General features: G+C 56.5%; 1 protein-coding gene across 1 annotated transcript in view; it reads right to left on the bottom strand.

The window, feature by feature from the left end:
- HMCN2 (hemicentin 2) overlaps nt 1–22,463 on the bottom strand; it is a 110,741-nt gene that overhangs the window by 9,539 nt on the left and 78,739 nt on the right. The window contains exons 59-87 of the mRNA XM_043498830.1: nt 21,998–22,200; nt 21,833–21,914; nt 20,018–20,149; nt 18,884–19,027; nt 18,571–18,730; nt 17,582–17,706; nt 17,297–17,480; nt 16,838–16,935; nt 15,906–16,184; nt 15,375–15,565; nt 15,205–15,286; nt 14,337–14,473; nt 13,788–13,929; nt 12,819–12,966; nt 12,218–12,345; nt 11,751–11,907; nt 11,359–11,480; nt 10,762–10,926; nt 10,534–10,641; nt 10,141–10,275; nt 9,334–9,468; nt 8,285–8,475; nt 7,364–7,577; nt 6,424–6,558; nt 6,074–6,264; nt 5,298–5,379; nt 4,305–4,574; nt 2,207–2,356; nt 290–427 (exon numbers count right to left, since the gene is read on the bottom strand). Of these exons, the coding sequence (XP_043354765.1) occupies nt 290–427; nt 2,207–2,356; nt 4,305–4,574; nt 5,298–5,379; nt 6,074–6,264; nt 6,424–6,558; nt 7,364–7,577; nt 8,285–8,475; nt 9,334–9,468; nt 10,141–10,275; nt 10,534–10,641; nt 10,762–10,926; nt 11,359–11,480; nt 11,751–11,907; nt 12,218–12,345; nt 12,819–12,966; nt 13,788–13,929; nt 14,337–14,473; nt 15,205–15,286; nt 15,375–15,565; nt 15,906–16,184; nt 16,838–16,935; nt 17,297–17,480; nt 17,582–17,706; nt 18,571–18,730; nt 18,884–19,027; nt 20,018–20,149; nt 21,833–21,914; nt 21,998–22,200 (4,428 nt within the window). The remainder of the gene's footprint in view (nt 1–289; nt 428–2,206; nt 2,357–4,304; nt 4,575–5,297; nt 5,380–6,073; nt 6,265–6,423; nt 6,559–7,363; nt 7,578–8,284; nt 8,476–9,333; nt 9,469–10,140; nt 10,276–10,533; nt 10,642–10,761; nt 10,927–11,358; nt 11,481–11,750; nt 11,908–12,217; nt 12,346–12,818; nt 12,967–13,787; nt 13,930–14,336; nt 14,474–15,204; nt 15,287–15,374; nt 15,566–15,905; nt 16,185–16,837; nt 16,936–17,296; nt 17,481–17,581; nt 17,707–18,570; nt 18,731–18,883; nt 19,028–20,017; nt 20,150–21,832; nt 21,915–21,997; nt 22,201–22,463) is intronic.

Genomic DNA, 22,463 nt, shown 5'->3' with positions numbered 1-22,463 from the left:
TCGGGTGAGAAATGAGCAGTGCAGGGTTTTCTTCCCCAATCCACCCTCCTTATGAGCTATGGGTAATACCTAGCTCTCTGGGTGGCTGAAGGAACGTTTCTGCTGACCGAGACAGGCCACGGATGTCACCCTGATCATTGTCCCAGGCCGTCTGTTCCCACTGATGCCACGTCCCCACCCAGCCCTAAGGGAACCTCCCTAACAACAAGGCTCCCCCACGGACTCCTGCACCATGATCTCTGCCGTCCTCCCTTGGCTTTCAGCAGGACACACACGCCTGCCTCCTCACCTGTGGCAAACTCCACCTGTGACTCCTGCCTGAAGACACCACTGGTCAGCGAGAAGCCGTTCCTGGTGCTGCCACTCTGACGTGCAAAGGACCAGTAGATTGGAGCAATGATGGTGACCAGGACTCTCATCAGCAGCCCTGGGAGGTTCGGGGAAGGGCACAAGGGTCAGTCCCATCTCAGTCAGGGCTCTCCTGAGGAGTAGCTGTGTGCTCTGGGGAAAGGTGCTCCGGAATCCCAGCCAGCTCCCCGCCCAGTGCATCAGTCACCCTGGTCTTAGCAATTAAATTGTGGTCAAAGGTCCTTATTGGTACAGCAGAATCAGGATCATGATCCTGCTCCAGCATAGCACTCCCAGCACCAAAGAGTCTGGAGCCATTCATCCCAAGGAGGTACTAACCCTGTTCTGCTCACATGGGAGACTCCCGTCTGTATCTGGGTGAGCACTCAGGAGTTCCTGCCTGCTAGCCCTGTGCTCCAGGGGACAGGAGTATGGCCTGGCTCTCAGAGGTGCTAAGCACCTACAGCTCCCACTAGCCACCGAAGAGGGCACTCAGACCTTCTCATACCAAGGCAAGAGGCCTCTCGGTGATGGGTCAGGCTCCCCCATAACTCAGCCTCCAGATCCCTTCCATGAAAACCCTGTTAGGAGCAGCTCCCTCTCCAACAGCACCCGAGAAACCAACCAAGGGAGTCGCAAGCTTAGATCCCAAGGCCAGAAGGGACCATTGTGATCATCTAATCTGACCTAGACCCGAGAAAGCCCCAAAATAGCTCCTAGAGGAGATCTTTTAGAGAACTATCCCGTCCTGATTTAAAAATGGGCAGTGATGGAGAATCCACCACGAGCCTTGGGAAATTGTTCCAATGGTTAATTACTCTCACTGTTCACAATTTACACCTTATTTCCAGCCTGAATTTGTCTAGCTTCAACTTCCAGCCATTGGCTTGTGTGATACTTTCCTCTGCTAGATTGAGAAGCCCACTATTAAATATTTGTTCCCCATGTAGGTACTTACAGACTGTCATCAAGTCACTCCCCTGGACACTCTCTTTGGTAAGCTAAATAGATTGAGCTCCTGGAGTCTATCACTAGAACGCAGGTTTTCTAATCCTTTAATCATTCTCATGGCTCTTCTCTGACCCTTCTCCAACTGATCAACATCCTGCTTGACTTGTGGGCCCCAGAACCGGAAGCACGATTGCAGCGGTGGGCGCACCAGTGCCCAATGCAGAGGGAAAGCACAGAAAGCTGCGGTGCCTGCTGCATTTGGAGTGCAGCAGGCAGGAAGATCGGACCAGCTCAATTCAAGCAAACCCACCTCGTGCCTCATCCTCCAGACTCCTTCCTCAGCTCCCAACAGCGTTCCCCAGTCTGTACCGCATCCACTCAGCCCTGCGCTGAACGAGGCCCAAAACGAGCTTTGGCTGCCAAGTGCCAGAGGGGCATTGAAGAACCACACCCTGATAGGTGCCTGGCAGGCACAGTCGCGGTTAGGTTAGCATACCGCGGGGCGCTGCAGGTACTGCATTGTCCCAGGCTGGGGCGGGGGGAGGGCAGACAGGACTTAGGTATGTGAATATAAAGGGGGATAGACTGGTCCTGTGGTTCTCCCGGGTCTCCAGCTCCCAGACTAGATGCAGCTTGTACTACTAGAGGGTCTCCCTAAATCCTGGGATGGGTTACCTAGCCAGGGAACAGACAATGGGTTACATACGTGTACGAGTGGGAACAGCAGCATTTATCCATTACATCTCACTAGAGCTGGTAAAAAAATACCGCACGGCTAAGTCGCTCCATGCCACTCCACTACAGGCAAGCGTACTGTGTAGTGGGTATTTCACCCAGATTTACATCCGGCTTCTTGCCATGTAGTAGGTGTAACGGACACAAGATGTATCCCCGGGGCGTCACGCACCAACAGCTGGTGGGATATTCCTGATGCTGCTCCGTATGGTGGCCATGCCAGAGCGGGGATCCTCCATCACGCTGGCATTCAGAGAGGCAATGCCAAATTCTTGGTCATTAATGATGCCGATCAGACTTCCCTGGACTCTGAGGGGCTCTCCTGAGGGAAGGGGAACAGGGTGGAATGAGTGGGGGAGACCCACACTTAGCACAGCAAGACCCAAGCTGGTGGGCAGAGGGCCCACTTGGCCAGCGAGCCATTAATCCCCATCTCCCCTCCTGCACCGCTTCATTTCCGGTGCCCAGCTACCATGGGCAGCCTGAGCCTGGCCTGCAGGAGCCCTCTGCCCTTTGCTTCAATACACTGCTGCACCAGCTGCCAGGCACAGGTCAGGCCAGCGTTGATTTGTCACGGTTGGAGCAAAGGGAGTCATCTCCTAGGGCAGCTGGGGTTCACAGCTCCATAGGACTAATCTGGATGATCTCTATACAAGCCACATCCTTGCACCTGCCCACAGACTAATACACATGCACAGCCACACGCATAGTCTCACACGGTCCCATTCAGGCTGCTCTCTGTGCTGCACACAACCATCTCTGGCCTGGGTTTCTCTCTGCAGTGTGTTTCATTTGCTCTTCCTGTAAAGCATCTGGGCAGTGCCACGGCACCCCATTACTGCTAATCAGACGGATGCACAGGGCACTGCCACATACTTCCTCTGCCTAATCGCATGACTGTCTCGTCTGGCTCTTCAATCTGTTCACCGAGAAAAAGCTGACGTCATCAGGCCTGGGCATTTAGCAGGTCTCCTGAGACAAAAGAATCAAATCACTGAGGATTGATCCAGTAAAACTCAAATGGGGAAGACCAGCCTGCTGTGGGGTATGCCTTCATTGCGGCTTCGTGGCTCAGGGGCTTAAATGCAGCTTCAAGATTCCCCCAGCTCCACCCCAGAGCTATTCGCTTGCAAAGGAGAAGAGTACAGGGAGAGGCAGCAGGATATCAAATAAAGAGAGGCATAGAGGTCCGTTGCCCCACCTCTCAGTGCCATTCCACAGTACAGGACAAGGGAGGGAAGAACCAATGAAATTAAAAGGCAACATGGTTTAAAACAAATAACTAGGGAAGTACATCTTGACACAGCACATCGTTAACCTGTGCAACTCAGTGCTGCAGGATGCTACAGAGGGAGCATATTAGATATTTATAGGAATAAGCATAATGCCTGCATTACACCAGACAGGGTATCCAGGCTAAGGGCTGGTGCAGCAGCTCAACTGTGAGTCCTAATGCTTCACCTGTCAGCAGGTGGAACCAGGAACTTCCTCCTCATCTCAGCTGATTTATTGTGTTTGCAAAGGAGGAGGGGTGGAATATTCCTTCCGTCTTATGCATTCAGGATTGGCCACTGATGGAGACAAGAGACCAGCCTCGATGGCCCATTGCCCCAGTCTGGGAAACGGTGAATCCACTTGATAGACAAAGGCCCCTGCTATTAGCATCCGTGTTCTCGTGGGAGCGCTCAGTGGGGCACAGGGCCCTCCATACACATCTGCAAACACCACTTGGATGCTACACACGCATTACAGCTCCCTGCTGACTGAAATCCTGCTGTAAAACCCCCAGACAGACCAAGAGAAACCAGGTCGGGGAGTTCCCAGCTTTGCAGGGATCCTCCCTTCCCACTGGCCAATGTCCCTCAGGCCGGAGCCTGCCCCCAGCATGCACAGGGGGAGAGGCACCTCTCAGAGCTGTGCTTCGTACCAGGGCACTGATGGGGCGAGCATACCTCCACCGCCACATCCTCCCCTACACAGGCCTTGCCGCTGGATTGAGGGGGCAAGTGGACACAGGAGTAGGTGTGCTGGCCACAGCCCCCTCCACAGGGCAGACAGCATCTGGACCAACTGCCCCAGCTTGCCCAGTGCCCATCCATTAGGGCGGGCGGGGGAAATAGAACTTACAACCAATATGGTTCTATTTGCTTAACCCCCGCAGCAATGCTGCCCTCCCAGAGACCGTCCTCCCCTGCGGTGTGCAGAGAGGGTAGAGGGCACTAATGGGATCCTCTGTTTCATGCAGGATCTCCAGCACATGGGGCACGTACCTCGCATCGTCAGGAAGGCCTGGACGACCGAGGATCCCATCAGATTGCGTGCAACACACTCGTACAGCCCCACGTCTCTCTCCTCAATGGCGCTGATAAGCAGCGTGGAGTTGGCTAGGATCTGGACTCGGTGGTTCTCCTGGAGAGGTTTCTCTTCCCGGGTCCACTCCACTGTGGGGGCTGGCTCTGCAGTAGCCTGGCAGTGCAGCATTGCCCTCTCCCCAGCACTCACAGCCACGTCTTGAGGTTTCACACTAAACACAGGGGCACCTAGAACACAGGGGGGAAACCACCTGGTCAGTGCAGCACCCGACACCCGGCTGAGTCCGTGTGTGCTCAGTGGAGCCGAGACCAGTATAGGCGTTCTGACATCCAGCTCTGAATTGCCCCAGAGTTCAGAGGGGGTGGGATAGCTCCACCCATACTTATTTTGAGGGGCTTCTGGTCAGTCACTTGCGTATCTCTCTCAGATGTAACCCAGACTCTTCCAAGAGAGATGTTCACACACAGTCACGTTGGATTTCTGAGGCCCCGAGGCATTTTATGAGGCTGATCCTCTCCGTCAGTGGGGTTACTAGACACCTCTGTCATTTTTTCTTCTTGATCTCAGTCCTCTGCCCACATCCTGAGGACAGTAACAGAGTCAGAGAGTCTAAGGCCAGAAGGGACACCGGATCATCTTGTCTGACCTCCTGTATATCCCCGGCCCCCACACCAGCAAGCGCCTGTGCACTTAACCCAATTGGGCCAAAGCATGTCAGGCCTCAGCAGACTATGACACTGTGTGCCAGAGGGAGAGAACTGGAGGGACCGAGGTGCACCAGTGCCCAAGGCCTGGGGCAATGGCAGGGACCTGATCAAGCAGGATACACCCAGTTCGGCCATTTCCCCTGCAAACCAACCCCCAACCCTCAACCCCCGCCCCGCAGGCATGAGGACGACACCGTCCGTGAGACTAAACTACCGAGGCTGCCAATGTGGACGGACACTCACTCCGCAGGGCGAGGGTGACCACCTTCTCCACCATGCCCACCTCGTTCTCCGCCACGCACTTGTAACGCCCTGCATCGTCGCTCTGGGAGGAGGGAAAGCAGGTGCATCACCCACCTTGTCCAAGGCAGGGCTGCACTGACGACTTCCCTGGAGTCCAAGGGGCACAGCTAATTAGCATAACATCGGGCAGACTGAAGCCCCTTCATCTTTAAGACAAACTGGTGGCGAACACGCAATGCCCCATCGGGCCTCTGCAGAGGACTGCAGAGCCGGAGCTAGGGCCTCTCCAGGTTCCCCTTGAGTGACAGACGCCGGAGATCAATATGGGCCTTATCTGCCGGCTGGCCCCTCCTCACAGAGAATGCTTCTATTTGGAGATAGGGTAGAGAGGAAAGAATTTCTTTAGACCCTGTCATGACCCCCCCGCAACAAAAGGAGAGGCTGGCCCAATGAAGGAACCCGTGCACTAGTTCCACAGAGGGAGAAGTTACCTCCCGAGTATACCTCCGCTGGGTGAACGGGTCCAGAGATCCCAGCCCCTGTGTGGGTGACCCTGCTTGTTCCCAGACAGCGTCTCCTCTGCTATGCAGAGTGCTCCAAGATTTCGCTAGCCCCTGCTCCAATCTAATCCAGCCCTGAGACTCAAAGAAGGGAAGGAAAAATCTGGCAGCACAAACGAATAGAAAGAAAAGGGAAGAAACCCAAGCCCCTTCTCATGCACCCCTGCAGCCCTCAGCCCCCTGTCTACAGGGAGCCAGTGCTGGGACTGGACTCACCACCGTCCCATAGATGGCCAACGAGCCATTCCGCAGCTGGCGTAGGTGGGGGCTGCCCAGCAGCGGGAGCCCGTTTTTATTCCAGTGGATAACTGGGGCAGGGTCGCTGTGGGCTTCGCAGTTCAGGAGGGCGTTGCCCCCGAGGGGCTCCACCTGGTAGGCACTGACTTTGCCACGTAGGACCGGAGCCTCTGGGGAAGGAGAATGAGTTAGAGACAAAAATCTTTCTTGGTCTGGGCTATGCGCTCCCGGAACAGGGTCTGCTGACCACAGAGGTGCTATTCCAGACCGAGACCAGACCCCCTCCTCTCAGCACTCCATGAGCGAGCCGCCCCCACCTGCCAAGGTACCTTTCACATAGACGAATGCAATGGCCTTGACGCTGCCCACGCCGTTCTCGGCCACACAGGTGTAGGTGCCACTGTCCTCTTTGGTGACGGCCTCCCTCTGCAGGGTGCTCTGCCCGCTCTGCTCCCAGATGCCCGCTGCCAAGGGAGGCCACACGGGATGGTTTGGCAGGCAGACAGTGGATACAGCTCCCCAGTGCATGGTACCATGGAGCAAGCAGGTGCCTGCCAACTCAGCCATGCCACCAGCATGCTGGAGCCCTTGGGGCCCAAGAGTTAGGGTGAATGGGGAAGGTGAATGGGGAAGGGGCTGGAAGGCCCCCAGCCCACACCCTGGAGTCCAGCTCTCCCTTCTGTTCCTGGGGGAAAGTGAGCGACACAGACCAGGACTGATCCCCTCACTTCCCAGAAGGAACGGCAAGACCTGGACAAAATGGTCACCCTTTCCTCTTCTTCTGAGGGCAGCCCCACCCTGGATGATGAAAATAGCAGCACGTCCCCCTCCACCGCCTCTAGCTGAGTGAGCTCACAGTGCAAGTCTTGCAAACTGCCCCCCCTGTGAAGTGGGTTTTCTTAGCCCCATGTTACAGGTGGGGAGACCGAGGCACAGAGAAGTCATGTGACTCAGACAGAGTCAGTGTCACCACCTGGACCAAAACCCAGGAGCCCGACTCCCTGCTCTAACCACTTGACTGCTCTCCCTCCTGCACACAGCCCTGCACAATAACCTACAGCTAGGTCTGCACCCTGCTACCAGGATCTCTGGGGCCTTTTCTAAGAGACACCAGTGTAGCCCCCAGGTCCCTCTCCTTTCGTTCACCTGCTCTCTTACCCCTCCCACCACAGGGGGTCTCACGCCTTCTTTCTCTGCCTCCCCCAATCTAATCCCCCCTCATTCCATGCCAGCCCCCACCGCTCCTGTGGCAGAGTTTGCCCAGCTTACCTCTGACTGGTTTGTTGTTAACCGTCCAGGTGAGGTAGGGCATCGGGTTCCCCTTCGCCACACAGCCAAGTATCAGCCTCTCGCCCCTGTTCAGCATCTGGTCCCTTGGCTGCTCTGTGAAGGCGGGAGGGACGTGGACGGAGAGCTGGAGCTGCAGTGTGGCTTTCCCAGCAGAGTTTTCTGCAGTGCAGGTGTAGGTCCCGGCATCCCCACCCTGCAAAGGGGGAAGGTTTGAGTAAGTCAGTGGGACACCCCTTGGGCAAGACACTGCACCCCACAAATGAACCAAGCCCAAAAGATTCTGAGTGCTTTTCCATTCCAGCCAACGGTCTGATCCTCCACTCTGAGCTGGGTCCTTTGTACTCCTCAGGATCCCGAGAGCACTGTGCCGGCTGAGATTTCCCTGGGGGTACGTGTGCACGTCAGGGGTCCAGCCAGTTCCCACTCTCCCTGCCTCGGAGTGGGGACCATACCAGGGAGAGGGCAGAGCTCTGCTAGGCTCATCCTCGAGTGGTGTTTGTGCACAGATTGATTCAGTGCTTGGTTTTAAAAGTCAATTTTTCTCTTGGCAGGACCTGTGTGATCAACGTCCCCCCAGACACACATGCAGACACAGGCAGCTCCACCTGGTGCCAAAGGGGACGGGGCAGAAAGCTTAGAAGCCATTGACTGCAGGTCCTGAAATCAGCCAATGGGAGTCACTATTAAGGGGAACCAGGCTCTCCCCTTCCTCCCCTGCAGCCCTCCAAGCTCCTGAGAGTACAAGAGGCACTGGACATGTAGTCAGTCAGCCCAGGGTGACACTGCAAGGCCACTTCTTCCCAAGATCCCTTTACTATCACGAGCCTGCAGACCTAGGAGAAATAAATGGGATGTGCCCCAGATAAACCAGAAAACACACTGCCCCCTTGGATTGCTTACCTGGGAGTCCTTCACCATCAGCTCCCCAGACGGCAGCAAGGTGAATTTTCCCTCCGTCCCTGGCAGCGGGACCCCATCTTTGGACCAGGTGAGTCTGGGCTCAGGGACTCCCCGAGCTGCACAGGGCAGGAGAACTTGCAAGCCCTCCAGGATGGACAGCTCCAGCCGGCTGGCCTCAATGACTGGGGGCACTGGAAAAAAAACAGAGAATGGGAGACAAAGGATCCCTCATCTGATTTCAGCGGACAGAGTTCCCCTTCCCACAGCTACCTCCCAGTGAATGCCAGGCGTGATCCAGCTTTGAATGAATAACCGAGTTTGCAGAAGTGCCCTGCAGTGAGATGCCAGCCCAGCCCCTGGTAAATGAACTCCACCCCACCCCAGCCTAGCCGCTCTGCATGGTGCTCCTCTGTTACCCTCTGCCCCTGCGTGCTGCCAAAACCCTCCCGCCTCCCCCTGCTCTTCCTCATGGTGCACAGAGATGAATGCAACACAAGAGTGGAGGGGGGGCAAGCCAGAACATCGGATCCAAACACCAGCTGGCTTTGCACCCCAGATCCAGGCTCTACGTTTCCAGCAGGCCCCTGTGCTACCTCAGACCCAGACATGAACACCCTGGGTGCTTGGGGGAAATTTGGATCCAGCTCCCAAATGCTGCAGCTCAGCCCATCTCTAGTAACAGCGAGTGGTGACACTTGGCTCCCAGGCGCTGGTTTGGAGACAGCACAATCCAGCCACCCTGCCCTCTTCTCCAAGCACTGTAAAGCTAGAAGGTGTTCCTTGTCCAACACCTGTAGGGGACCAGAATGGTGACCAAGCTCTGCTGCCCACCCCTGCATCCTACATCAAGCTGGGAAATACACTGGGTCCTGGGCCCCCTATGGAAGGTTTAGTAACAGATACTTGCCACCTCCCCAGGTCAGGCAGGACATTCCAGCCAGGCCCAGGAGAACAGGAGAGCACATGCTGCGGGATAACGCACAGCCCCCTGGGTTTCACATGTGGCTCTGGGTTTGCTCTGAGGCGTGGGTCCCCATTCATGCTCCTACCTTGCACAATCAGTCTGGTTTTCCCCAGCGCTGTGCCCGAGGGGTTCTGAGCCACACACAGGTAAACCCCCGCATCCTCCTCAGAGGCCCGGGACAGATGCAGATGCCCACTGGGGAGCACCTTGAAACCAGCTCCTGCCACCAGGAAACAAAGATCAGAGAGAAAAGGGATGTGACAGAAATGAAGAGCAAGAGCAGGAAGGCCAGCCAGGGGTCAAACCACCCTGGCCCAAGTACATTAGTGACTGACTGACAGACTATACACAGGGACCGCTTCCTCCACGCATCACATGCAGCCTCCTCCAAGGGAGCACACAGCCACTTAGCTTAGGAAGTGAAGAACCCATCGGACCCTCCGCATCGGCAGGTGGAGGCAGAGCCTCATGACTCTTGGTGGTTTTTAGCAAGGATACCCAGGTTAATGTCTCCTTACATGTGCCAAGGGGTATTTTAGGATCACCAGCTGTCCTGATTTCCCACTGAACTGATTCACGGTGCCCCCTGCTGCCCTCTGATACCGTGCTGGGATGCACTGGGCTACCAAGCAGAGTGCCTCCCGGCACTGCAGCCAGAAGAGCTTCCATGAGAACTGGGGATCTAGGGCAGGAGGGGATGGGAGATTTGGAAGGTCCTCAGATAGTTTGTCGCCCAAGCCACTGCCACTCCCAGCAGCGCCCGGGATGCTAAGTTCCAGTAACATCACCAACCCCTCCCAGGGACTGTGCTGTGGTGAAGGCATGGACCGGCTGCTGCAGTGAGCAGCCGGACAGTTATGAGCTCGGCTGGTTTAGCTGCACCCCAGCTCACCTGCTGGGATACTGATCCCTTCCTTCTGCCATGTGACCACCGGGCGGGGGATCCCAGACGCCTCGCAGGGCAAGACCACACCAGCATTGACCCTCACCTGCACCATGCTGGGCAGGGGCTTCACCACCGGGGATTCTGCAATGAAGACGGAGAATGGTGCCTGAGCTGGCTCCTTCAGAGTGTACAACCTGGCTGCTTTCCCAGCCTCCTGGGCTCTATGGTCAGTCATAACCTGGAGAGGTCCAAGAAGCCAGGCTACTCCCTAATGCTCCTTCACGGTCCCAGCAGATGGAGTGCTCTCTCGCAGGCCTCTCCCCTTCCCACCCTCCCTCTCTGGGGCTGGGACTCGCCTCCTTCCCCCCAGCCTGTAGTGGCCTTGGCAGCTCCGGGTACCTTGCACTGTCAGTAGGAGATGCTTGTGTGCCACGCCAGCGGCGTTCCTCGCCATGCAAGTGTAGCGCCCGGCATGAATCGGCAGAGCACGGCTGATCTCCAAAGCACCTGAGAACACAGGAGCAGTAAGTAATGGAGGGGGGAGGTGAATAGTGCCCCCTCTTGGGGGGTGAGCGTGCTGCCCTGCCCCCACTGACACACCCATGTACGGGATGGTGCTGCCGATACCTGTCGGCAAGACGCGGTAGCTACTGCCTCGGTTTCCCAGCTGGGCTCCATCCTTGCTCCAGGACACAGCTGGTGCCGGCACCCCAGAGGCATAGCAGGTCAGAACTGCTGGGGACATCCTTGTGGCGGTGAAGTCCGTGTGATCGTCGGCAATCGTGGGAGGGACTGCAAATGGGGAGAGTCAAGGTGAGCGGGGCTGTGCAGCGAAGAGCAGGAGCCAGACTCTCCCCTCTGGGCATGGATGCAAGGCTCTGGGAAGCATGAGTGACAGCCATCATCTTGGCCGACACACCAGGGATTGAACTAGGGACCTCCAGAGCTAAACGCATGAGCTGCTGCAGCTTGAGCTGCAGAACCAAGGCGCGCACACACACATGCATGCGTGTACCCCCCACCCCAGTGGATTCTGCAGGCTCACCCAGGCTGCTCGCCCAGAGAGCACGGCTCTGTGTTCGCTGTCACTGGGGCTCCAGCCCGGACGCCAGTGCCGGGAAAGCATTGGCCGGAGCTCAGTCAGCGATTTGCGTGCCGGGAAATGGAAAGAGCTCAGAAAGCCCGTCCCAAGGTGAGACCACTGCATGCCCGAGAGCCGCTCACCATGCACAGCAACAGCAAGGAGCCTGCGAGCCTCTCCGGAGGGGTTCGTTACAATGCACTCAAACTGCGCCGTGTCCTGGAGGCTGGGGCTGGCAAGCAGCAGGGAGCCAGAGGACAGTAACCTGGGACACAGAGTGCCTGGGTGAGGGGGAGTCACAAACGTAGGACCAGATCCTGCCCCACTAAGGTTAGCAGTGGCCCCCAGGACAAAGAGGGTCCGGGCCAGCTGTGTACAGGGCGGAGCTAGGGTACAATGGCAGAAGCAGCATACAGGCGAACCAAATGGCAGCAGAACCACCCACTGGACCTGACTCGCGCTACAAAAGGCAGCTGCACATTTCCCCGAGCATCCCACCCCGCAGGCAGCGTGCATGGCAGGACGGCGCCGGTACCTGTATCGGCTCTGTGGAAGGTCCACGTTCAGGAGGTGCCCGTTTTTCTTCCAGGTCACTTGGGGTTTGGGGAGGCCAGTAGCTTCGCAAGCAAGCAAGGCCGGGCTGTGGGCCGTCAGGGTGAGGTTGGAGGGCCCCGGAGCAATGGCAGGAAGGACTGCGAGGAGCAGAGATAGACACAATCGGTTCAGGAGCGGATTCCAACCAGCTCGAGGCATTGCTGGAGGGAGGCGGCATTAATGAGGGGGAAGCGCAGTGGCTTGGGCCAGTCCAGCAGGAGGCAGAGGGACCTCTTGGAACAAAGAAGAGGGGAAGCCGGCATGTATAGGAAAAAGGAGATGGTGGTATCCAGAGCAGAGGCTGTCCTAGATCCATGCAGCATGGCTGGATGTGAACCCTGCACGCCAGGCTCCTAGGGGCCTGCCTCATTCCCAGGTCAGTCCCTTCCCGCCTCACGCTCCCCTTACCTAAGACTCGGAGGTCCAGGCCTCGTCGGTCAGACCCAGCAGGGCTAGATGCCACGCAGAGGTAATGTCCCATGTCCTGGACCTGAACTGGGTCTATTCTCAGGGAGCCATCTGACAGGAGCTCCAACCTGAGGGGAGGGAAGGTGAGTCCATCAGGCCACCGGCCAGTTTGGTTTAATGCCTCATTGATGGAAAGCAGCAGACAAATAGGAAAACAGCCACTTAGAGAGAGGAGGACACTTGCCAGCAGACCAGAGCCATTGTATGGCAGGCCCAGGGGTGGCCATCACCAGCACAGAGGAGTGGTCCAAGCACAGGGCTAGATGTCAGAGCACCCGGGCTCTGTTCACAACTTGGCTCCTGACCGGCCATGGGACCTTGGGCAAGTCACCTCATCTCCCCTTGCCGCAGTTCCCCCAGCCTAGAGTGGGGGTAATAAACACAGCAGCCCAGTTACAAACCTGAGCCACTGGCTGTGCTGAGGCACCACTGAGAAAACAGACGGGAAGCAGCTGCTTTCCCACCGCCAGTTTCAAACTGATGGGAGAGCACGGCTGCGCAACGGCCCTGGGCCTGCCACCAGCACAGTGGGCTCACGTACCTGGGGTTCCCAGCAGGCAGCAGGAGCAGGCCATCCTTCCTCCACGTGAGCTGGGGCGTGGGCCGCCCCTCCGACTCGCACGGCAGCAGAGCGGACTCGTTCACAGTGGTGCTCACAGCCAAGGGGCCCAGCTTTATCACAGGGGCAGCTGCAACAAAAAAATCACGGGGGGCGTGAGGCATTGGTAAATAACAGTAAGAGAAACTGTGGAGTTTGTGCTTAGCTGCTCTGCCCTTGAGTCCCCTCTGTCCAGGGGCAGTGCAGAGTCCCCTTCTGCTCTTGTAAGCCTAGTGCTGCAGCAGGGTAGGAAGAAGTTTTGAGGGGTTCCAATGTTTTGGGGATGGGGGGGGTCTGAAACCCCTCCCTCTTTCACTCACTCCCACATACGCCTGGCTTGAGATGAGTAATTAAACCCAGGGGAGGCCTCATTTCTTGGAAGACAGGATTAGAGAGGCGCAGAGATGAGCAGGCTGAAACGAGAACGTTGGTGCTAACAAAGATAAGGAAATGGGCCAGCGAGTGGAGAGCCTTGCTCTCTGAGCTGGCCAAGGCCAGGGAAGGGAACATCCGGGGAACCACTGGCCAAGAACAAGATAACAACAATGGACAGGGTAAATCGGGAATGGAAAGATGAGGTAACGAGCAGGTCGAAGGCGGACAGCCCGTGGACAGAACATGCTGCACGGGGATTGGCTCCTGCCAATTAACCAAGCCAATGCAATGAGATGTGTAAATGGAGGGACTCCCAAGAGCCTGCCCACTCCTCTGCTGATGGGGAGATGGCTCATTGATAAATGGGATCCCATCACACAGCATATCCCACCAACCCAACTCCGGGAAGGAAAGCAAGGGCCAGAGCGTCTGTCAGCCCAGCTCTGATATCTGCCGTGGAGCCCCAGCAACTGACGGCGCCGCGGGATCTGAGCCGGGAGCTCACACCTCCCCACAGGCCCCCCGAGCTCTGCTCACTCTGGATCTCCACGTGGAAGCGCAGGCTGGTTCTCCCCAGTGCGTGGCTCGCCGTGCAGCTATATTCTCCGCCGTCAGGCTCTCCCATGGGCTGGATCTGAAGGAAGCGCCCCTGGGCCAGAAACCGCATGTGGGCATCCTCCTGCCAGCACCCAGAGACAAACACCCCATCAGCAGTGCCGCCCAGACTGCAAACTTCACGGGCAATGAGTCTGGTGGCCCTGGTTCAATCTCCCAGAGGCAGCATCCGTACCACTGAGCGGCCAGAGCCGAGCCAGGCAGGGGGTGGCTGATCAAAGGGACACACACTGGGGAGGGATCCCCAGGACAGGGGCTCCAGTCCCCTGCCATGCAGTGACGGGAAGCCACCTTGTGCATTGGCTGCACCCCAGAGAGTGGGAGGGAATCTCTCGGGCCCTGACACAGCCAGGAAGATGATATGGGGAGTCAGCGCCACGTCGCTGAGACGTCAGACCCTCCATCCAACCTCCTTGCCATGCACGCCCAGCCTGGTACATACAGCAGCCGGCAAACGCCCCAACTACACACCTGCAGCAGGGAGCCCCCTCGGTGCCACTTGATGTGGGGTGGCGGGTCAGCGTCGGCAGGGCACTCCAGGGAGAGCTGCCCGCCGGCCAGCGCGGTGACAGAGCGCGTCTCACCGGAGCCCTGAACATTCGCAGGTGCTGCAGGGACGCAAGCCAAGCAGGTCAGGCATGTGCTGAAGGGGAATCGTGCCCATCAGCAACTGGGAGCACTGGAGAGAGGGCGCCGTCCCCAAATGGTAACGCCCACCTACCAACCACCCCCGAGAAATGCCCCAGCCCTCACTGCTCCGCTTTGTGCTAACCCTGCTTGTTCTGTCACCCAGCCCCAGGCTCACAGGCAAGGCACTTACATCCCCCTTCCACCTTGCTGATCCAGAAGGGTGGGCACATGAGAGGACCAGGACCTGCGGGCCCAGCCATGATCCTGAAAGGCTCCCACTAGGGGAAGAGTACAGTATGTCCCCCAATACCCCAGTTATAGGAGATGTCTAGGCCCCTGTCCCCACCCGCAGACCCAGCCTGGTCCTGCCTGAACACAACTGCCTTCCAGTGGCACTAAACCAGTACCCACCAAGGTTGCTGCATGGTGGAGATTGATACCAACCCTGCATTTCATGCCATTCAACCCAACCCATTCCCTTCGGGGGCACTATCCATTCCCCTCCCTGGGCAAAGGGAAGCCAGCAGGGTGAGCTCACCCACCCACCATCGGCTAGAGGCGGATGTGGCCAGCTCTGCCCCACCCCCACCCCCCGACTCTCCCAGGGGCCAAGAGTCACGTCTGATGGCAGCGCAGACATGAGGCTGGCTGCTGCCGCTGCGCGACCTGCCTGCTTTCTAGCCACAGGCGCCCTGCTGTGTAATGGTACCTTGTGTCTTGACCCAGAAGCTCTTGCCATCCTCCCCAGCGGGGCTGGCAGCCAGGCAGGTGTACAAGCCAGCATCATCCGCCTGAGAAAGGCCAGAAGGGAGGGGAAGCTCAGGTGAAAACTTAGGGATGGAGGGAGGGAAGGGGGGAGAGCGGGGGAGAAGTCCCCACCTGCACGCTCTCTATCCGCAGGGAGCTCCCATTCCTGGCCACGATTCCGGGCCTGGCTAGCAGCCGGCCATCCTTCTCCCACGTGATGCTGGGGGTGGGGACGCCAACTGTGGTGCACAGCAATTCTAAGGGAGCCCCAATGGCGGCAGCCACCTCCGTGGGCTGGGCCAAATCCTCAATACGCGGGGGCTCTGCAAGGCACGGCAGGGCTGATTTCACCGCCCCTCCTCCAGACAGGCGCCTGGGAGGGCAGGCGGGCAGAAGGGGAAGGTCCTCCTTGGGGATGAGCGCAGAGATTCGCTAGTCCAAAGGAATGCCCCTGGGAGGATCTGGCCCTTAGCGCCCAGAAATGTAGAGAGCAGAATCCAAGAGAACAGACTGGGCACTGCCCACCCCCCTCCTCATGCCCCCCAGCTCAGCCCCATCAGCCCAGCCTGCTTGCCCCTCACCCATCCCTCCTGCTGCCCCCCACCTTCACCCCCTTCCAGCCTCCCTGCCGACAGACTGCAGAGGGGCTGCCCAGGCACGCACCCATGACGGAGAGGTGGAAGTGTTTGCTCACTTCCCCGGCCTTGTTCCCAGCAATGCAGGAGTAAACGCCAGAATCGGCCGGCTGCACCGACTCCAGGTACAGCCTTGTGCCCAGGCCGTGGGGCACCAGGTTGTTTTGCAGAATCAGGGGCTTGCCATCCTTCAGCCAGGTCATAGTGGGCAGCGGCGACCCGCTGGCTGCACAAGTGAAGGTCACGGCGGAGTGGGTCACTGCAGTCACGGTCTCGCTGCTCTCCGAGGGCTCTAGGGATGGAGGCACTGGGGGGGAAGGGGGGCAGAAGCAGCAGGCATCTGTTACCGGGGCCAGAAGAGGCCTCACCTGTCATTTTCAGATGACGCCTTTGTCCCCCTCACCCAAGACTGCACCTTCTGTCTCTGAGAGGCGTGGCTGTGGATGCCCAGTTCAGGGGCCTACAGTAGAAAGAGGCTGCCCAAGGTAGCTGAACAGAAGGTGACTCTGCAAAGCACCGTTCGCAGTTAGCGGAGACACCCTCATACGGCCTCTGACACACTGGCAGCCTGGCTTGGGTCTGCTCCTGCTGTCCATCCTGCCATTCCTCCATCCTCTGGACAGTAACAGACGGGGCCCCTCATCTCCGTCAATCTCTCCCTCCATGATCAGTGTCACGGTGATTCCCCATCACACCCTGCATTGCCCCTTGCTCATTTCTTCTCTAGTGATCCCCTCCAGTCAACTAGCCAGTGACCACATTCCCCAAATCTGCATTTAGCCAGTTTCTCCTCCCCCCACTTCCCAGCCCCTTTTTCCCAGACATCCCTTCCCCACATTTCCCCAACCCCTCTCCATGCTTTCTTCTTGTCTCAGCCCCAATCGCCCCTTTCCCCGCACACTCCAGGTTCTGCCCTCCTCAGCAGACCCCTCGGTTACACAGGTGACATTCCTCTCCTACCCTGGATCTGCAGGATGAAACTTCGCTCCGCTACTCCCACCCGGCTGGATGCAACACAGGTGTAGATTCCAGTATCCGAGTCCTGCACTGGAGAGATCCTAACTCCCAGGGTAGGGAGTGGGATAAGATGATGAAGAATCAATTCAGAGCACATGAAGGCCAGCTTGTGGCTTCTGCTCCCCACTGCTTGCAGTGCCACTGCCACGGGACAGCTGAGTGCACACCGCATGGCATACGGCCGCCTTTCCAAAGCACCCAGCCTTCCAGAGCACCCAGCTGTATCTCCAGTGGGAGCGGTGGGTGCTCAGGACCTCTGAAAATCAGGCTCCTTGACGTTCAACACTCCACTGAAACGCAGCCACCTCTGGAGTGGGCAGTGGCAGCCAGGCACAACAGTGCATGAGTACAGGGGGAGGATTTTGGCCAGAGTGGAAAGCACTCGGGAACTTCTTCTCTTACCTGAGGGTGCGTCCTGCGGAAAGCAGCCTCACCCGGTGGGAGAGAGGGAGGGGCAGTCCGTCCCTCAGCCAGCTGATCTGTAAGGGAGGGGAGCCCCGTGCTTGGCACTCCATGGTAACCAGCCCCAAGGGGGTGCTGGTGATGACCGCAGAGTCGTTGGCCCCTTGCTCGATAGTAGGGGGAGCTAAGGGGGAGAAGGGGTTGACATTGACGGGATTAATCCTTGCCCCCTGCCCAGCAGCAAACGCCACCTGTGCTCAGCGTCACCCGGCATGCATCACTCACCCAGGACATTCAGCATGTGGAGCTTGGTGTCCTCTCCGGCCCTGTTCTGAGCCAGACAGGTGTATGCCCCCGAGTCAGTCACCCGCAGCCCCTTGAGCAGCAAGGAGCTGCCATCAGGAGACAGCCTGCACATACAGAGAGAGGAGACTCAGTAAGTCAGCAGAACCCACTAGGACCACACACATACACAGACACCATGGCCTTGCCTGGGTATCGAACCTGTGACCTTCTGTGCCGAAAGCACAAGTCCCACCAACTCGAGCTATAGGGTTAATTCATTGAGCCCTAAGTAGCAGGCATCATCCTTGCCAGAACCAGCCACTCGAGCTATGTGCACTAAGCCAAGCATTACACTCAACGCAAAGCATCCCTGCCCATTCAGGCTAATAGCCATTGATGGACCTATCTTCCATGAACTTAGCTAGTTCTCTTTTTAACCCTGTTATAATCTTGGCCTTCACAACATCCCCGTCAAGGAGTTCCACAGGTTGATGGTGTGTTGTGTGAAGAAATACTTCCTTTTGTTTCTTTTAAATTTGCTGCCTGTTAATTTCATTTGGTGATCCCCTAGTTCTTGAGTTATAAGAAGGAGTAAAGAACACATCCTTATTTACTTGCTCCACACCAGTCATGATTTTATAGACCTCAATCATATCCCCCCTTAGTCGTCTCTTTTCCAAGCTGAAAAGTCCCAGTCTTATTAATCTCTCCTCTTATGGCAGCCGTTCCTTACCCCAATCATTTTTGTTGCCCTTTTCTGAACCTTTTCCAATTCCAATATATCTTTTTTGAAATGGGCCACTAGATCTGCACGCAATATTCAAGGTGTGGGCGTACCATGGATTTATACAGAGGCAATATGATATTTCCTCTCGTATTATCTCTCCCTTTCCTAATTATTCCCAAGATTCTGTTAGCTTTTTTGAGAGCCGCTGCACACTGAGCCATGGCGCCCCTCTGCAACACCAGAGCCCTAGCAAGAGGCATACCAGCGGCGAGGGGCAGCATGCAGTTCCAGTGGTCTCCCATCCTTCAGCCAAGTGACTTCTGGAGCCGGCTGTCCTTCTGCTTCACACTCCAGCTTCACTCCGGTGCCCTCCAGGACGCTGTGCTCATTGGGGATGCCTGCGCTCAGGATCCTGGGCACCGCTGAGCGGAGAGAGGAGAATGTGACTGGAGGGCAGAGGAATTACCTGACCCCTTTATAGTGCAAACCACATCCTCAAGAGGCACGAATGCTCTCACAACAATCTGTCTCCATCCCCTTCGGAGGCAGCCTGCTTGCTGCAATGCCACACACACCTTGCACTGAGACGACGAACTCTTTGCGGGCCTCTGCTTCAAGGCTTTGTGCCAGGCAGGTGTACTGGCCCGCATGGAAAGGCTGCAAGTGGCTGATCTGCAGCTGCCCGCCTCGGGACACCACTCCCTGCTCCACACTGCTCTCTGAGGGAGAAAGAGAGTGCATCGTTCCAAAACCAGTACAGAGAACGCAGCTTCTCCTCTGCGGAGGTTCCCTCGGGCTTGCTCGTCCACAACCCACCTCTGGCAAGGAGGCTTCCCACCTTTTCCACTGGCATTCCCCCCAGCGGGACATTGGGACCCCATTCTCCTCTCGCTCTTCCTGGGGTTACTCAACAGCGCTGCCCTACACAGCGCTGGGAACTTTCTGCTCACGGGTATGAAACGCTGGGACCCTGCTTCAATGTATCATCGGGGTCACGAAAACTTCACCACACAAAATCAAGATCAGGATCCTTAGATGCCAACACATTTCCCTGGCTGCATACTGGACATTTCCTAGCGGAACCTGGTTCAAGTCGATTGGATTCACAGTAGGATTGGGGTAAAACCAAATAAAGTCAGATATCCTGGTACTTGCATTTATATTATCTGGAGACTTTAATTCTGCAGGGATCTAAATACCATGTCGGCCAGCGAATTCCACTACCCCAGAACTGAAACACCACAAGGGAACCAGAGTTCACATGATTTTGGCTCTGTAAATAGACCCCCAAGGCTTTACAAGAGTTCATGAAAAGCACACAAGACCATGAACCCGCCCAAAGATGGCCTCGCATACCCCATGGTGTTTATTTCATGAATTATAATATGCCCTTCTGTCACTGCCTTAGATCTCAAAGCACTTCACACACATGAGTGAGCCAGGCCTCATCCCCACACATGGTGAGTGGAATCCCCACTTTAGAGGAGGGAAACTGAGCCACAGAGCGGTTCCATTCACGAAGCAAGTTGGCATGAGAACTGGGAACAGAACCCAGAACACTGCATCCGCAGTCCTCTATTCTAAACCCAGAAACCACCCCTCCCTGCTAGACGCTCTAGCTGCGTATGCTATGTTCAGCTAACACCCAGCCCTGCTCTCTCTCCCAGCAGCCCATCAAGCCAGCTGATGCGGTGATGCAGCCTCCTTACCCAGCAGTGCCCCATCTTTCAGCCAGCTGATGGCAGGAGGGGGAACACCGGCCGCCTTGCAGGTCAGAATGAGGAGGCTCCCCACGGTTCTGTAGACCATCTCCTGGTGTGGGTTCTCGATGGTCGGGGGAGCTTTGGGAGAGAAGCAGAACACACAGGGAGGCTTAGTCACTGCCACTGGGGCTGAGGGACACCAGGACCCCTCCGCATTTGCTGAGATCACATTCATAAAGCACAGCCACGGAGCAGCCCTTCCCCCCACTCAGACACACAGTAAACACCACTGAGCACTTTCACCCAGAGTTCCCAAAGCCAGGGGGAGTGCCATTGTTCCCACTGTATAGGTGGGGAAACTGAGGCACACAGTCAGGCAGCAGCCTGCTCAAGGCAGCAGAGCTAGGAACAAAACCCTGATCCCCTATGTGCTGCCCCATGCTGTTTCCCTACTCAGCACTCCTCTTGCAGGGGCTGTACCTGCATGCACAGCTGAAAATGCTAAAATAAAAAGTGACTCCCATCTTCAGTGGGTGTCAGTGAGAGAGGAGTGTCTGGACACTCCTCACTGGCCCCAAGCTTAGCCCCAGCTGCGCACTGGCCCCAAGCCCCCACTGGGCTCTGTGAGGGGCTGTTACCATCCTCCTCCTCCTCCTTGGGGACTGCGCTCACATTCATCCCTGACCTGCATTTCCCAGCTGCCCAGCCTCTGAAGATAAAACCCCATAGCTGAGAGCCCTCAAGTTTTAGGAATTGAGTTTGAAATCGAGATCTGGATTGCAGAGCCCAGGGGACATCTGCCTCAGTCAGTCCTCTCCCCAGCACTAACCATGTCCATGGGTCACAGCTCTGCAGCACTGACCTAGCATCGAACTAGAACTGGTCACAAAAATGGGGATTCTTCTTCAGGAAAAAACTTTGTGTTTCAGAGAACAATCAAAATCAGAAATGGATGGCCACTGTGCTGCCTCCTGCTTCCCATCTCCCCCATAAGCCAGGTTCTCTGGTTGAATTACATCTCCCGTGGTCTCCTGTTTTGGTGAGTGGGGGTGGTGCATCATGGCAGATGAAGGCTATGTCTACACTGCACCTCAGTGTGGACTACAGGGGTGCGAAGTGCAGAGTGCACCAAAATGTTACGTTCTAACTGCCCTGTGTGGATGCTGCTGGGCAAATGAAAAGGTACCTAGTTCAAAGTAGTGTAGTCCCGTTTCAGAGAGGACTGTGTTAATGCAAACAAGGTACCTTTTAGTTTGTGCCAGTAGCATCCACACAGGGCAATTAGAATGAAACATTTTGGCGTGCTCCGGCATTCACACCCTGACAGTCTGCACTGCAGGGCAGGACAGAGAAGCCCAAAGTCTAGCTGGGGAGCTCACCCCATAGAGAAGAGAAGCACGAGAATTACAACTCCCATGAGGCACTGCGGCAGCATTTCAGAATGCAAATAGTTTTTGGGTATTCTGGTTTTTGACCCATATATATATATATAATTCTCCACAGGAAGCAGACACTTTTCACACAAATGTTCACCGAGTCAAAAACCCAATTTTCCGTCCAAAGCAGTTTAAACAGGCAATGGCCAGCCCGACTTCTGACCTTTCCTCTATCGAAAAGCTCGATGCAGATTAATTTCCCCTACTCAGTGCACAGGGAGTAGGGCAGTGGAGAAAGGCTTGCTGTTACTGGTCTCGCTTCCAGATCTGCCAACTAACCTCAGCCCTGACCTGCACCCTCTCACGACCCCAGTCCTAGGTCTCCTGAGACAGACAATCTGGAGAGAACGGATGGAGACACGTGGTTTAAACCCTCTTCTCTTACCTTGGACAGTGAGCGTGAAGGTTTGTTCTGCCTCCCCAGCCACATTGGTGACTTTGCAGCTGTAGAGCCCTTTATCCGACACCTGCGAGAAGGAGGGAGTCGTCGGAATCTTGCACACAGGGCACGGAAGGCTGAATGGTTTCCCTAGGTACAACCTAACCTTACCTGGGCGTTTTCAATCTTCAGCCTCTGCCCTCTCAGCAGGGTCTGAGCACCGTTCCCTAGTGCCAGCTGGTGCCCATTCTTGTACCAGGTGACCTCTGGCTCTGGCAGAGCATCAGCCTCACATTGAAAAACAGCAGTCTCTCCGACATGCACCATCACACCCTCCTGCTGGCCTCCAAGGGGCTGTGTGATGGTGGGGGGAACTTTACCAGAGAGAGAGAGAGACAAGAGACTCTAGTATTGCTGGATGATGGGGCAGTATATTTCCTATGGAGGGGAACAGACTGCCCACAGATAAATTTAAAGATCTCTAAGGAGCTATCCTTACCACCGCGGATGCAAAGATACTACATTCCTTCCCACGCATGTATATTTAGGACATACAGTTCCATGTGTGCATGCCTCCCCATACCACACAGAGGCTATTCATGAAACACATGTGCAGGGCCAACTTTCCAAAGGAGGT

The sequence above is a fragment of the Dermochelys coriacea genome, chromosome 16, assembly GCF_009764565.3.
Source record: "Dermochelys coriacea isolate rDerCor1 chromosome 16, rDerCor1.pri.v4, whole genome shotgun sequence".
NCBI classification, from domain to species: Eukaryota; Metazoa; Chordata; order Testudines; family Dermochelyidae; genus Dermochelys; species Dermochelys coriacea.
Note: the sequence above shows the minus strand (reverse complement) of the source record. Positions and strands in the feature narration are given on the sequence as shown.